Consider the following 16,620-nt stretch of genomic DNA (forward strand, 5'->3'; position numbering starts at 1 on the left):
GACAGAGTAGAACTGCCCCATAGGGTTTCCAAGGAGTGGCTGGTGGATTCGAACTGCCAGCCTTTTGGTTAGCAGCCAAGCTCTTAACCATTGCGCCACCAGGGCTCCATAACTATAACCAAACCAAAACCAAACCCAAGGCCATCGAGTCGATTCCGACTCATAGTGACTCTATTGGACAGAGTAGAATAGCCCCGTAGAGTTTCCAAGGAGTGGCTGGTGGATACAGACTGCTGACCTTTTGGTTAGCAACCATAGCTCTAACCACTGCGCCTCAAGGGCTCCAACCATACTATGCACATATGTATTCATATTTTAATATTTTCTTGCTGTTGTGGAAGAACAACAGCATTTTATTTGGTTTTGTTAATATTTTTTCTCACACCTATCTAAGATTCTGAAAGGGTATATCATATCCCCTCTTCCTTACTCTAATCTCTCCTCTATTTTTCTTTGTAACACTTACCACTACCTGGCATTATGACATTATTTTTGTTTATTCAGTGTCTCCCTAACAAGATTGTAGGCTTCATCAGGACAGGGACCTGGTCTCATTTGTTGCTGTACCCCACATCTAGGTCAATGACTGGTACTTAGTAGTGCTCAATGAAGACTTACAGTAGGAGGGTACTGAAGTAATTCTTTAATTTGGGACAAATATATAGGATGTTAGGCCCTTGATTGTGAAAGCCTTTAAACAGCTATAGTTTTCAGTAATTTCGTAGGGTAGTGTACCTCCAAGTATTTTGCTTAATGTATTTTCTTGGTTATTTGTTTCTGTTTTTACTGTGAACTGAGCCAGACCCACTATAATATATTAACAGAATTTAAAATGGAAGACCTTTAGGTAACAGCATTTTTTTTTTTTTTTCTTTATTACAACAGGTTGTTTTGGATGTTGGTTGTGGAACTGGAATTCTCTCTATGTTTGCTGCTAAATCCGGTGCAAAGAAGGTTCTTGGAGTTGATCAATCTGAAATACTTTACCAGGCAATGGATATCATAAGGTAGATGCATTTTAAGGCTTGATTTAAGATTCTTTTTAAAGATGACAGTTGTTTATTTAACAGGTTTTCTTGTCTTTATTAGCTATTTAATGCAGAATCAAGACATTGTCTTTTAGTAAAAATTCATTCCAGAATAACAAGATTTTAAGTTGGATTGAGATAGACATGTTTGGACTATGAATGGTGCTCAGTAATCTTCATGGTAGTCATTGATGAGAATTATTTTTCTGGCTTACCAATTAAGAGTGTAAATATGCTGATTCTAAATAATAGAAATCATTGTTATACACAGGGTACTGTTGACAGAGGACTCTTTAAAGAACTGAATATTTGTATCAGTAATATTTCCTTTAACAAATGGCAGTTAGACTAAAGATTAAAGGGTTGTCTATCTTTTTCTTTTGTAATGATTCTAGCTCTTGTGCCTCCACCAAATTACAGTAAATAAATTCCACAATGGCTAAAAACAAGGCAGAGGGTGTTTAGTATGTCCCTTAAAACTTAATTTTAGTCTCTAAAAACATCTCTTCTCTTTGAGTAGTTAGTTAGTTAATCTATCAATGATTGATTTTGAGATTGACTTATGTCCTAATAAGAAGGCCTTTATTTCAAGTGCAGTTTATAGAGCTAGTCTTCTTTAGCTAACAAAAGCCCTTACATTAGGAACCTAGAAGTAATTTCTAGAATAAATAATTAGTAGGAGGCTTCTCAGTTTGTTGTTAGGTGCCGTAGAGTCGGTTCCAGCTCATAGCAATCTTGTGTACAACGGAACGAAACACTGCTAGGTCCTGTGCCATCGTTGTTATGCTTTAGCCCATTGTTGCAGCCACTGGGTCAATCTATAGTCCTCCACTTAATACTTGTGCTCTACGTTTAAAATGGATTTATGTTGATCTTTTTTGATGACATTTAAACTATAATAAAGAAGCATAGTATTGTAGTTAAAAGCACAAGGTTTGGAGTCAGGCTTGGGTTTGAGTACTCACTCTACCACATACCAATTCTTGTAACTTGGGTTAAATTATATCTAATCTCTTTGAAGTCTTTGTTGTTTCACTGTCAAAAATGGAAATGATAATAACTACCTCATAGGAGGAAGGAGCCTTGGTGGAGCAGTGGTTAAGAGCTCGGCTACTAACCAAAAGGTCGGCAGTTCGAATCCACCAGCTGCTCCTTGGAAACCCTGTGAGGCAGTTCTCTGTCCTGAGGGTCCCTGTGAGTTGGCATCGACTCAACTGCAGCAGGTTTGGTTTGGTTTCCATATGAGGAAGGTAAATAAGTTCCAAGTAAGATACACATCAAAATCACTTGGGCATATTTCCTGGCACATAGTAAGTATTCAAATGTCAGCTACTATTGTTATTAAAAAGTGCCAAATTAATGTTAATGGAAAAATTAGATTTTTCATATATTTGTGGTGGTTATTTTTATGTGTGTTTGTGTATATATGTGCGTGCGTGTGTATGCAATTCTATAATCTAGTAAAGTTTCTTGCTAGTTCTTAAGATACTGTTAAGGAACCCTGGTGGCTCAGTGGGTAAGTGCTCAGCTGCTAACCAAAAGGTTGGTGGTTTGAACCCACCAGCCACTCCGCAGCAAAAAGATGTGGCAGTCTGCTTCCGCAAAGATTACAGCCTTAGAAACCATAACGGGCAGTTCTACTCTGTCCTGTAGGGTTGCTATGAGTCAGAATCTACTCAATGGCAATGGGTTTAAGTACAGCATCATTTTGGGGGTCCATAAAAAGCACCGTGATTTGTCTGTGCATTGTCGTCCAACCAAAGTAAGAACCACTGTCCTAAAGAGGAGATTGTTTTAGAAGAAATGACTTACTAAATTTTTATTGCTGATGGTAAGATTGTGGTAAAATACTTCTATTATACATTCTAATCTTATGAAAGACCATGTCCCTTCATGCATTAATTTGTCATTTTCGAGTTCTATGCAGTGAGACTTCATGTGCTCTTAATTTCTTAGTTTATGCAAGAAAAGGAAGAGGATTCTGAGAACACTTATTTTATTTTACTCTCTTTTGTTTCATTTCAATTTGTTACGTTTTATTTCACTGAAACCCTGATCTCCAGTGACGTTATAAAAACATGTTTATACAAATGATTACATTCAAATCAATTGTATATAAAATATAGTACTGGCACACTGGAATACTATGCAGCAATAAAGAACAACAGTGAATCCGTGAAACATCTTATAACAGAGGAATCTGGAAGGCATTATGCTGAGTGAATTAAGTCAGTTGCAAAAGGACAAATATTGTATAAGACCATCATTATAAGAACCAAAAGAAGGTTTAAACATAGAAAAAAACATTCTTCGATGGTTACGAGGGTGGACAGGGAAGGAGAGGGTTATTCACTAACTAGATAGTAGACAAGAATCATCTTAGGTGAAGGGAAGGATGACACACTCTGCAGGGGAAGTCAACACAACTGGACTAAACCAAAGCTAAGAAGTTCCTGAATACAACCAAACACTTCGAGGGACAGAGTAGCAGGGGCAGGGGTCTGGGGACCATGATTTCAGGGGACATCTAGGTCAGTTGGTATAACAAAGTTTATTAAGAAAATGTTCTGCATCCCGTTTTGATGAGTGGCGTCTGGGGTCTTAAATGCTAGTGAGCAGCCATCTAAGATACATCAATTTGTCCCAGCCTACCTGGAGCAAAGGAGAATGAAGAACACCAAAGACACAAGGAAAGTATTAGCGCAAGAGACAGAAAGGGCCACATAAACCAGAGACTTCATGAGCCTGAGACCAGAACAACTAGATGGTGCCTGGCTACCACCAGTGACCACCATGACAGGGAACACAACAGAGAGTCCCTGACAGAGCAGGAGAAAAGTGGGGTGCAGAACTCAAATTCTGGTAAAAAGACCAGACTTAATGGTTTGATTGAGATTGGAGGGACCCTGGAAGACATGGCCCCCCGACTCTCTGTTAGCCTAAAACTGAAACCATTTCCGAGTCCAACTCTTCAGACAAAGATTAGACTGGACTATGGGACATAAAATGATACTCATGAAGAGTGTGCTTCTTAGCTCAAGTAGATACATGAGACTAAATGGGTAGCTCCTGTCCAGAGGTGAGATGAGAAGGCAGAGAGGGTCAGGAGCTGGTTGAATGGACACAGGAAATATGGGGTGGAAGGAGGAGTGTGCTGTCACAGTATAGGGAGAGCAACTAGGGTCACATAACAATGTATGTATACATTTTTGTATGAGAGACTAACTTGAATTGTAAACTTTCATCTAAAGCACAACAGTAAAAAAAAAGAAAAATTAGATAGGAAAAATGTATGTATATATAGTGCTGGAGTGTATGATGTCCAAGCCTCTGAGAAAAAAATATGTAAAATATTTCTGATGTATGTATCTAATTTTCAGTTATTTAAAATAGGGAAATGTTTGTGATAGAAATTACTGATAGAGGGAAATTATTTCCCAGTACCCTTTTTTGTGGTCATCTAAGCACTTTATCACTATGTTTACTTTAGTCTAGATTTACAGTTCTGAAGGAATAAGATAGCGGAATTAAGCATACTTGTGGTATGTAAATGGACTCCCAGCAAAAAAGAAATAAATTCTTAAAAAATGTTATGTTTTTTCTTTTTTTTTTCAAATTAATTGGTCCAACCTGTATGTGCAAATATAATTTAACGTAATTTAATACATTGTAACTTAATACCTTCATTAAAAACTTTGAAAATATTTTAAAATACCATTTAAAGATATTCACAGTAGTTCTATCCCGATTTAAGAATAATTTTTTTTTCTGCCTACATTACTCTAAATATTTTTATTAGAGTCAGAAGACTTTCCACGGTATATTCATGACTGGTCTAGAGCCCAGAATAGCTTGGAATTAATTTCTTGTGTTTTTCAATTCTCCAGGACATCTGCGTACATACTTTTAATCAAAGGATGGGTGTCAATTTGTGTTTGTTAGTATTCTTTCTGTTAAAATAGCAACTTGCTGCTGTATCACTGGACAGAAGTAGAAATGTGTGGACCTTCAGCAAATGAGAATTAGGTCATAAGGGAATGCTTTTCCATCTACCCGAAGATAGTAAATTGCTCCTTCCTTCTCATCTTTAACTCTTCTACATTTAAAAGCCAGAGCTATGAGAATGAGTCTTTAGCAATAGTCACAGAATTCCATGCAAACTTGTTTCTGATGTAAGTTAAAGTTATCTTAGCTATGTAAGCACATAACTTTTTTTGACTTTTTAAAAAAAGAATTTTAACTAAGATTTTTACACAGTGATGATGAGTTTTTCATCTGGTAATTAGCATCATGGTTTTTCATTAAAATTATTAGGATAAAAGATAGACCTAGGACCTAAAACTTGAGTTCTGACCAACTTTTTTTTTTTTTAATATTGTGTTTTCAGCAAAAGTTTACACAGCATATTAGGTTCCCATTCAATAATTTCAAAACAAATTGTTCAGTGACATTGATTACATTCTCCACAATGTGTCGATACTTCCATTGTTTCCTTTCTGGTTTTTCTGTTTCCAGTATTCTAGTTTCCTTGTCCCCTTGCTGTCTCATCTTTGCTTTGAAGTAATTGTTGAACATTTGGTCCTCATATAGGTGGTTTTTTTAAAGGAGCGCAGTACTCATTGGTGATATTTTTTATTTTGTGAGCTAATCTATTATTACGCCTAAAGGTAACCTCAGGGGATAGTTTTGTTTCAAGGTTTAAAGAGTATCTCAGGTCAGTAGTCTTGGGAAGTCCTTTAGTCTCAACCAGTCCAGTAAGTCTGGATTTTTTAAGAATTTGAGTTCTGTTCTCTCTCTATGTATTTCTTCCCCATTCTTTCAAGGTCCATCTATTGTATTCCTTATCAGAATGGTTGGTAGTGGTAGCAGGGCACCATCTAGTTTTTCTGGTCTCAGGGTAGATGAGGCCATGAAGTTTCTTCTTTGAGTCTTAGGTTTCCTTCTTTGTCTTTTGCTCCAGACTAAGATGCAACAGTATTTGTATTTTAGATGGCCGCTTGCAAACTTTTCTGACAAACTTTTAGGATAGGCAAGCTTTTCTGACAAACTTTTAGGATAGAATGCATAGTAAGAGACACCTGGCTTGTTTGGACAAGAATTCCTTGCCTCTAGTCACTGCTGAGCCAAACCAATTGTCTTCAGAGTTTTCTATGCATATTTGTTAAAGCAATTTGATCATTTTGCCACTCAGAATTTTGACTTTGGAATTCTATAATGTGGTGGTGGAGAATGAAGGAAATATTTTAAATCATTCTTTACTTACCGGTGTTTGTCCTCTCAGTCTTGTAAAGAGTAGTTTTAGTGAGATTTCCCAGTGTCTACAAAGTATACCCAGAATCTTTGCTGGTGTATTGGATACAGTTGTAGAGAAGAAGCATAGATAAGAAGTAAAGAAATCAAAATCAATTTCATTACTGAAAATAATTATTTTGTTTTTTCTAACATTAGCGGTCAGAGAAATTGCAGTTGTAACAAAGATTACTACACGGGGAGTGTAACAAAATGACTAAAACTTAAGTTTATGTTTGGAAAAAAATCCAATTTAACTAACTAAACATATTGTATAGTTGTCGTTAGGTGCCGTCAAGTCGGTTCCAACTCATAGCGACCCTTTGTACAGCAGAACAAAACACTGTATACAGCATATCTTTTTTAAAAATAAATTTTTATAAAAGACCATAGCATATTTCTATAATTTTTAAATATCACACAAGAGTATATGCCAAGAAACTCGTGACGTTGTTCTTCCATTGGAGATTTTGAAATTCATATTGTGGAGTGAAATAACTTCTGTTCTTTTGTTTATGAATGTACTTCTAAAAGAATAGGCAGGAGATAGTTTATCATTAATATCCCCACAATTTACTGACTCATTCTACCTGTGGAGGAGGCAGTATAACATACTTGTCTCAGCATCTGAAATGAAGCCCTGCTGGCACACTGGTTAAGAGCTATGGCTACTAACTAAAAGGTCGGCAGTTTGAATCCACCAGGTGCTCCTTGGAAACCCTGCGGGGTAGTTCTACTGTGTTCTGTAGGGTTGCTATGAGTTGGAATCGACTGAAGGGCAGTGGGTTTGGTTTTGGGTTTAATCTTGACTTTATAATCATGGACAAATTACTTAACTTCTTTAAACCCTGGTTTCTTCATTTATAAAATGAGGTAGATGATAGTACACCTCATCAGGTTGTTAAAAAACCCATTGCTGTGAAGTCAATTCTGACTCATAGCAACCCTATAGGACAGAATAGAACTTCCCCAAAGGGTTTCCAAGACTGTAGTCTTTATGGAAGCAGACTGCCACAATCTTCTCCCATGGAACAGCTGGTGGGTTCAAATCACCGACCTTTCGGTCAGAAGCTGAGCACTTAATCACTGCACTACCAGGAATCCTTATAAGGTTGTTACACGTATTAAATTTAATCATAGTGCATTGCCAGAGTGACTGGTATATAACTTTAATAAATGTTAGCAATAATTATAATAGTAATCATTATTAGTGGTAGTATTTTTGGCTTGGAGTCTCTGGGTGGTGCAAGTGATTAAGTGCTCAACTACTAGCCAAAAGGTTAGAGGTTTGAACCCCCCAGAGGCATCTCAGAAGACAGGCCTAGCAGTCAGCTTCTGAAAGGTCACAGCCTTGAAAACTCAACCCTATGGAGCAGTTCTACTCTGCACACATAGTGTAGCCATGAGTCAGAATAGACTCAGTGGCAACTAACAACATTTTCAGCTTGCCATCAGTGTCTCAAATGATGCTTTGCATTTAGGTGGTTATGTTTCTAAAATGATCATTCATTGCAAATAACAAAATATGATGACTCTCTTTTCTGTAGTCATTCCATTTCATAACCTATATTCTCTCACACTATAAAGCTTCGAGTTTTAGCCAGTTTTACACTTGACTCATACTCTTCTCTCTTCAGCTCCATCTCACCTTCTCCTATACTTGTCTGTTGCATATTGGGGCCTTTATAACTATCATCGGTCAATGACAACAACTCTTCTGATTAACAGACTGTGAATTCACTTCACAGACTGCACCTTTAGCCCTTCTGAGGCTTCTTGGTCAGAAGTTCGTTATACACGTCAAATTTTTTCTGTAAAACTCCGCAAGCTTACATCTTTAGAAGATACTTTAAATTCTAAAAGATAGATACATTTAAAATACATGTTCCATTATTCTTTTAAATATATTCAACTTACGATCTTTGAATTGTATTCAAATTAATGATATAATAATTTTTCATCTCTTTTATTTAGAAAAGACATCTAACATTTCTAAAGAAATGATATTAGAATGGTCAAGTTTTGATTGTTAAACTGACAAGTGTGTGTACATACATAGTTATGTATATATATAGTAGGGTTTAGGAAGAAGGTCAGACATGCTACTCTGAGATTGCAGACATGAGTAAAGTAGACTATAGATTTTCAAAGATGTTGTATTAGCAGGGGCAAATAGAACTCAAAGTGAAATATGGAATGAGAAATTGCTTCTTCTTATTGCTATCATTCTTTGAACCATGCAGTGAATGATCATTTCAGAAACATAAACTTAGCAAAGGATATCAGAACTATTCAGTTGCCAGACAATTGTATACTGTGTTAACCCTCAGGAAGCAGAGGTAGCTTCTGGTGATATTTTTACCATTACCCTGGCTGCCTTTGGTTTCTCATTTACTCAGCCGTGGAATAGCTCATTATTCAGACTTTTGGATGTTATTGTGGAAGAGTTTCATGAGAGGGTTGATCGATCATACAGCCACAATGCAGTACTTTCAATCTCAATTAAGACATTAAAGATGTAATCTTTCATATTGCCTGTATCTAGAATACTGTTAGAAAGGAAACATTAAGAGAAGCCTAGGGAGTATTTTGATCTGTTGTCATGTATCTAAGTGTCTTTATAGGACAGAAGCTTTATTTTCATCTTTTATCCCTAACACCTAGCAAAGTGTCTGATACTGGTAGAGGCTTAGTACAGATTTTTTAGCAGAACTAAAGTATCTTAAGATAATGATTTTAATGATACTAATGATATACATAAGATTTGAAGTAAGATCACAGAATACACCAGCAGAAATTCTTGAAATAAGGGATATGCTCCTTCAAATTTTTTTGCTGAATTTAGTAGAAATAGTGTCAAAGGTGAGTTAAAGCTGAAGAAGATTTTGGACTGCTAATGAGGCTGAATTGGGAAAAAATATTTTGCTGCTCAAAAGCCATAGGCCTCTGATGAAGGCAATGAAGGAGTTCAAGGCACCTTACAAGCAAACTAAATTCATTTTTCTTCACTCTACTCCTAAAACTCCTTAATTTCCTGTCCACTCAGTGATCCTATCTTGGGGGTCCCAGGACCACTCACTAGTTCAGTGATTTGCTGGGAGAACTCACACGACATAAAGTTGTATTCACGACTAACATTTATTACAGCAAAGGATACAGTGCCAGAACAGCAGGTAAAAGGTATCCATAGGGCAAGGCTATAGAGGTCAAGTGCAGACTTCCAAGAGTCATACAAGATTCGTTTGACTCTGCAAGAGTCATACCAGATGGACTTTCTTCTCCAGCTGTGAACCTCAGAGTCACATGTGAGGACGTCTCTACACGGAGAAGTTCACCTGTCTTAAGAGTTCCATAGTGCTCAAATGGAGCTGGTCCTATAGGCACATACCTGGTGTGTGACCGGTCGTGGCGCAGATCCCAAACCAGGCACCAGCTGCACAACATGAATCTTCATGTTTACTTTAAATATGCTGTCAACCTGGTTTATCTTGACCTAGTCCTTTGGAGTTAGAATAACATCGTTACCCAGTAACTATGTAAATATTCTGAGAGTTTTGTTCTCCTTATTTTTCTTAAGGATCATTGCCAAGGCTATAGAAATAAGCAAGAAATGAGTAAAACAGATCCGCTACACTAACTCTTTCCTTTCAGGTCCAAATTGGAAACCAGGAATTCATCTTTGATCTCTGCCTCTCCTTTACGTAACATACCCTGTTGGAGACAGAGTCCTGTTAATTGAATATCCTTGATGTTTCTCACATCGGTCCCTCTGCTACCAGTGCCTTAATCCATGTTCTTACATCTCTCACCTGAATTAATGCAACTGTACATAATTGGCCCTGTTGTTTGTACTTCGCCTTTGCCCTTAATACTGTTCCCTACCATCCATTCTCCATAGTGTATCCAGATTGATTTCCCCACCCAATTCTACTCCCCTTTAAAGAAAAAAATGAGGAAAGGAAAATAAATTACTTGTATGTACGTTGGGAAAACATAAGAGGGTAAAGACGAAACTAAAAATTACCTGTGATCCTACAATCAGAGATCAGCATCAACATTGTGGTACATTTCTTGCCAGTCTTAAAAGCTTGAGGTACCAAAGGATATGAAATCCAATAGGAATATAAGCTTTACTAGAATATCAACTCCCCAAGGTTAGGGGGGAATTTTTCTCTTTTTTGTTCACTGATGTGCATCAATCACCTGTAATGGTACCTGCACATAGTAGGCATTCAGCATAAATACTTAATGAATGAATCTTCAAGATCTAGGATATAAAATGTTCAAAGATACCAGCACCAAAGTCTGAAAATCCATTGCCTCTGCTAGAATCAGATAATTCTTTTCACCATATTTTTTCACTGTATTAGAAGCTGAGTTATTGCTTATTTCAAACAGTAAATATCCTTAGTGTTAGTAATTCTATAGCTACACACCTATAAATACAAATGACAGATTTGAGAGAGAAGCGACTCATGGAATGACCTTGTTCTGGTTCCAAGACTGGGCCCTGCACTGGAAATCATCTGCCTGGTAGGGTTTATTTCCCTTGGAATGTATACCCCACCCCCTTCCCAATGGTTAAGGTTTCTTGTTTGGTTGTTTGTTTTGTTTACATGTCTGAATGGAGGACTAGGTAACTGGTGTGGGTTTTTCTCTGAGGGGAGGAGAGGGGAGGAAGAACTGGTCTGGGCATCCGTCTGCCAGAAGTTTTCAGTCACTTTCTCTCTTGCACTTTTTATACTTCCCAACTCTAGAGGTTTGTATTGTGAAGGATGGCTCCCACCTCCACTGCAGTCTTCGCTGATGTGTGCACTGAGCACAGGGTCCTTCACAGGTTTACCAAGACGATCTCATTCATCTTTTTTCCCCCTAAATTATCAAAATCTTTGCTTCTTTGATATTCTCTCCCCAAATCTCCGTGAATTTTTTAATTTAGTATGTTTCCTATTACTTTATTGCCATTTCACTGGGTTTGAGGAACAGAAGAGAAATGAACAAGTGTGCTTGGATGTTCCGTATTGAACTGAAAGAAAACTAATGTTGTTGTTAGCTGCTGTTGAGTTGGCTCTGACTCATAGTGACCTTATATATAACAGCACAAAATGTTGCCTGGTTCCTGCGCCTTGCCATCTTCGTCATCCTTGGTATATTTGAGTCCATTGTTTCAGCTGTTGTGTCGTGTCCATCCATCTCATTGAGAGTTTCCCTCATTTTCACTGACTTTACCAACCATGATTTTTTTTTTTTTCCCCTAGTGATTGATCTTTCCTATTGATGTGTCCAAAGTAAATAAGCTGAAATCTCACCATCCTCATTTCTGATGAGTGTTCTGGTTGTATTTCTTCTAATACTGCTTTGTTTGCTTTTCTTGCAGTCCATGGTATATTTAGTATTCTTCACCAACACAACGGTTGGAATACACACATTCTTCTGTCTTCCTTTTTCATTGTCCAGCTTTTGCACGCGTATGAGACAATTGAAAAGACCGTGGCTTAGATCAGGCACACCTTGGTTATCAAAGTGACATCTTTGCTTTTTAAACTTTAAAGAAGTCTTTTGAAGCAGATTTGCCCAGTGCAGTACATCATTTGTTCTTGACTGCTTCCATGAACATTGATTGTTGATCCAAGTAGAATGCAGTCCTTGACAACTTCAGTTTCTTCTTTGAAAATAATAATTACACTTTGTGAATTTTTGTATCTATAAGTCATTCACTCTCCCAACCCACCAAATATTCTTTTTTAAAAAGGCTATTTATTATAACTCATGTGTTCTTCTGGGTGAACTTTAGAATTGTCATTTACTTGATTAGTGTTCATTTTATGAACTCTCCTCGTACTTTATACTGTTTACTTGTCTGTCTTCCTTCTAGACCATGGCATGGTTTTTTTTTTTTTGAACATGGACGATGTCTTTTATCCAAATTATATCTAGCAGGTTACGTTAGGTTACAAATTTAATCCTGTGTTTCCCATTCTAAAAATGCTAAAATGGCCCTTTATTGTCTTTAAGTAAAAGCTAGACTCCTTAGCATCACCTCTAGCTCCCTCCAAACTTTGTCATACCCCACGGACAATTGTGCACACACATGACCCTCCCCACCCCCTTAACAAACCTGTTGCCACTGATTCAATTCTGACTCATAGCAACCCTATAGGACAGAGTAGAATTGCCCCAATAGGGTTTCCAAGGAGCAGCCGGTGGATTCAAACTGCTGACCTTTTCATTAGCAGCTGTTGCTCTTAACCACTGCACCACCAGGGCTCCTATACCATATATATCTTCTTGAGCTAAGCTCAGATGTCACTTCCTTGGTTAGATGTTTATGATATGAGCTCTCTTGGTGCCCTATGCTGTTTACTGTTCTGTCTCCCTTAGACTACATTCTTCCTAAATTCATAGACTATGTCTTTTATCTCTGTATGCCCAGTGCAAGATAATTAATCAGTGTTGTCCCTGTATCATGAAATAAAAGTTAAATTGCTATTTTAATAAGATAGAAAAGTATTTGAGTTCCAACACAGTTGCCACTCAGAAGAGTTGATAGTTTCAGTGCTTATTGGATTAGTTAGGGAATTACTTAAAATCTCCGTATTACAGTGTTATATTTCTATAGATTAAAGCTATGCTGTGGTTTTTGAGCAGATATTTCCAGAGATAGACTTGATTTGCAATGCTTTTATGTTAAAGTAAGGCTTCGCGAGTAGCCACATGAGAATAGTTGGTAAAATCTATAATTTCTTTTTTCATGAATGAGAATTCTCAGGTAGTGATTAACAGTCTCATGAAACAGGTTAATTTTGTGAATGATATCCGTGTTGAGCTGTTTTAATATAGAATTACTGGGAATTGTTGTGCTTTGTCTTTTTTTCTGTATATTCCCTGAAATCATAATCTTTCATGTTATATTCATATTTGAACAACAAGTAATTACTGATGCAAATAGGATTATGACTTGTAGCAGACAATAAACAGCCAGAGCAGATGGCCTCTTATAGAACACAGATCTTGTTTCAGCATAACCATTCTGAAGATATTTCTAGGCAGTGGGAACATTTTGCTCTTTTAAAAGAAGCTTGCTTTTTCTTTGAAGTGTTCGTAATTGTAAATCCTTTATATATATACATATATATAGCAAGTAACAATAGTAATTTCATCAAAAAGAATTTTATTAAGTACCCTTTTTTTAAAAAGCTCAAATATGGTATAAGCATCCTTTTGAAATTTTTAGTGTGAGGTATAATACTCATAATAACCGAACCAAAATCCATTGCCGTCAAGTCGATTCTGACTCATAGCAACCCTATAGGACAGAGTAGAGCTGCCCCATAGAGTTTTTGAGTGGCTGGTGGATTCGAATTGCCAGCTTCTTGGTTAACAGCTGAGGTCTTAATCACTGTACCACCAGGCCTCCATAATATGCATATAAAAATGCATAAAACATAAATAACCATGTTCAATATACATTTTAAAAAAAGTTACTGTTGAGTCAATTCTGACTCATAGTGATCCTATAGGACAGAGCAGAACTGCCCCATGGGGTTTCCAAGGCTGTAATCTTTACAGAAGCAGACTGCTACATCTTTCTCCCACGTAGCGGCTGGTGGGTTCAAACTGCCAACCATTCAGTTAGCAGCCAAGCACGTAACCACTGTGCCACCAGAGCTCCTTCTTTAATATACATAAATAAATTAAATTGAATACCCATGTAGCCATTACATGGGGCAAGAAACAGAACACTGTCAGCACTTCAGACTCCCATCCACCTCCACTTTATTTTCTCAATGGCAGCCCTTCCTTCCTGATTGAGGTAACTACTGTCCTGACTTTCATGGTAACGAGGTCTTTGCTTTGCTTTATAGGTTAACCACTTAAGTGAACATCCCTAACTAAAATAGTTTGGTTTACCTAATTTTGATTTTATATACACGGAATCGTATCTTATACATTCTTTTTGTCTAGGTTATTTGGCTCAACATTATTTTTAAGATTCATTCATGTGTGTAGCTGTTGTTCATTCGTATTTATTAATATGTAGTATGCCACTGATGAGTATATCATAATTTATCCTCCCTGCTCTTGATGGACATCTGCATGTTTTCCAGGTTGGGGCTATTATGAACAGTTCTGCTATGAACATATTGTACATGTGCCTTGGAGCACACATGTAGAGGGTGTATACTTACAAGTAGAATTACAGGATTTGAGGTATATATATCTTTAAATTTCCTAGATAGTGGCAGACTATTTTTTAACATGCTTGTACCAATTTATACTTCCACCAGTAGTGTATGATAGTTCTAGTTGACACTGTGCACCGTAAAAAAATTTTTTTCCCCAGTTGGTTGTGTAGCAGTATCTGATTGCAATTTTAATTGGCACTGTTGTAATTGCTAATGAGGTTGAGCATGCTTTCATATGATTTTTAGTCATTTGAATTTTCTTTTCTATAAAATATCTCTTCTCTTCAAGTCTTTTGCTGAGGTTTCTTTTGAGTTATGCCATTTTCTTATTTATTTGTAGGCAATCTTTATAAATTCTGGATTTGATCTCCTTATGAGTTTTATGTAATGGAAGATTCTTCTCTCATTCTTGCTTGCCTCTTCACTCTCGTCATCGTGTCTTTTGATGAACTGAAATTCTTGATTTTAATGTAGCAACATTCTTATTTATAATTGGCATTATATTAAGAAATCATTCCCTACCCTGAGATTATAGAAGTATTCTCCTGTATTCTCTTTCAAATGCTTTATAGTTGTGCTTTTTTCATTTTGGTCTGTAATCCACTAGTCATTGATTTTTATATATGGTATGAAGTAGTGGTCTAGTTTTTTCTGCCTTTTTTCCTATTTAGATGAGCTATTTGTCTAGCCCCACTTATTGCAGAGGTCATTCTTCCCTCTCTACTTTGCAGTATCATCTTTGTCAAGAATCAAGTATCCATATATGAAGCCAGTATAGCCTTTATACCAAAACCCCGCTAAGACAGTAGGAGGACAGAAAACTACAGACCACTCACTCATGAACATATATACCAAAATCCTAATCAAAATATTAGAAAACTGATTGAGTAATATATTGGAGGGTAAGGTTTAACTCAGGAATGCAAGATTCATTAAATATGAGAAAATCAATCAGAAAATCTGTGATCATCTCAATAGATGCAGAAAAAATACTTGCTAAAATTAAACATCCATTTAATATATCTGTATTAAAACTCTTAGCAAACTAGATATAGAAAGGAATGTTCCTAACATGATACAGAGATACAAAAACAAAACCTACAGCCAATATCTTGGTGAAGCATTGAAAACATTCCCTTTAAGTTCAGGGAACAGGATGGGGATACCTGCTTGCTATCACCTCTTTTCTTCAGCACTATAAAGGAGGTCCTAGCCAGAGCAGCAAGGCAATAAGAAGAAAAGTATAAGAATTGGAAATGAAAAAATAAAACTGTTCTTATTCCCTAATGATATGATTATGAATATACACATCAGAAAAAAAAAAGTTTTTTGGGCCATAGTTCTCCAGCCCCTGGTCTAAACACCCAGTTCAAAGGCAGAGATTGCCACACTGGATTAAAAAGTAAGACTTAACTATATGTAGTCTTAAAGAAATTCTTTTTAAATATGAAAACACTAAAGGTTAAAAAGGAGCCCTAGTGATGCAATGATGAAGCTCTTGGCTACTAACAAAAAGGTCAGCAGTTTGAACTCACCAGCCGCTCCATGTGAGAAAAGACCTGGCGATCTGTTCCCGTAAAGATTACAGCCTCGGAAACCCCTATGGAGCAGTTTTACTCTGTCACATAGCGTCCCTATGGGTTGTAATCAACTTGACGGCACACAGCAACGACGACAACAAAGGATAAAAGGAAGAGAATGCAAAAGGTGTACAGTAATCTCAGCTGCTAATCAAAAAGTTAGCAGTTTGAGCCTACCGGGCGCTCCACCGGAGAATGATGTGGTAGTCTGCTTGCATAAAGATTACAGCCTTGGAAACCCTGTAGGGCAGTTCCACTCTATGCTATAGGGTCGCTATGAGTCAAAATTGACTTGACGGCAGTGGGTTTTTTAATTATTTAAAAAAAAAAGTATTATATTAGTGTCATACAAATTTGTTGTTGCTGTTAGGTGCCATTGAGTTGATTTCAACTCATAGTGACCCCATGTGATGGAGTAGAACTGCCCCATAGGGTTTTCTAGGCTATAATCTGGATGGGAGCAGATTGCTAGGTCTTTCTCCTGCAGAGCTGCTCGGTGGGTTCAAACCCCAACTTTTTTGTTTTTTTTGTTTTTTT

The 16,620-nt window shown here is 37.0% G+C and overlaps 1 protein-coding gene across 1 annotated transcript in view; it reads left to right on the top strand.

Annotated features, from left to right (window-relative positions):
* The window catches only part of PRMT3 (protein arginine methyltransferase 3), a 117,614-nt gene that overhangs the window by 18,340 nt on the left and 82,654 nt on the right, over window positions 1-16,620 (top strand). Inside the window, exon 7 of the mRNA XM_023737001.1 lies at window positions 831-1,007. Coding sequence (XP_023592769.1) covers window positions 831-1,007 — 177 coding nt within the window. The remainder of the gene's footprint in view (window positions 1-830; window positions 1,008-16,620) is intronic.

The sequence above is a fragment of the Trichechus manatus genome, unplaced genomic scaffold (genome assembly GCF_000243295.1).
Source record: "Trichechus manatus latirostris isolate Lorelei unplaced genomic scaffold, TriManLat1.0 scaffold00006, whole genome shotgun sequence".
Taxonomy (NCBI): domain Eukaryota; kingdom Metazoa; phylum Chordata; class Mammalia; order Sirenia; family Trichechidae; genus Trichechus; species Trichechus manatus.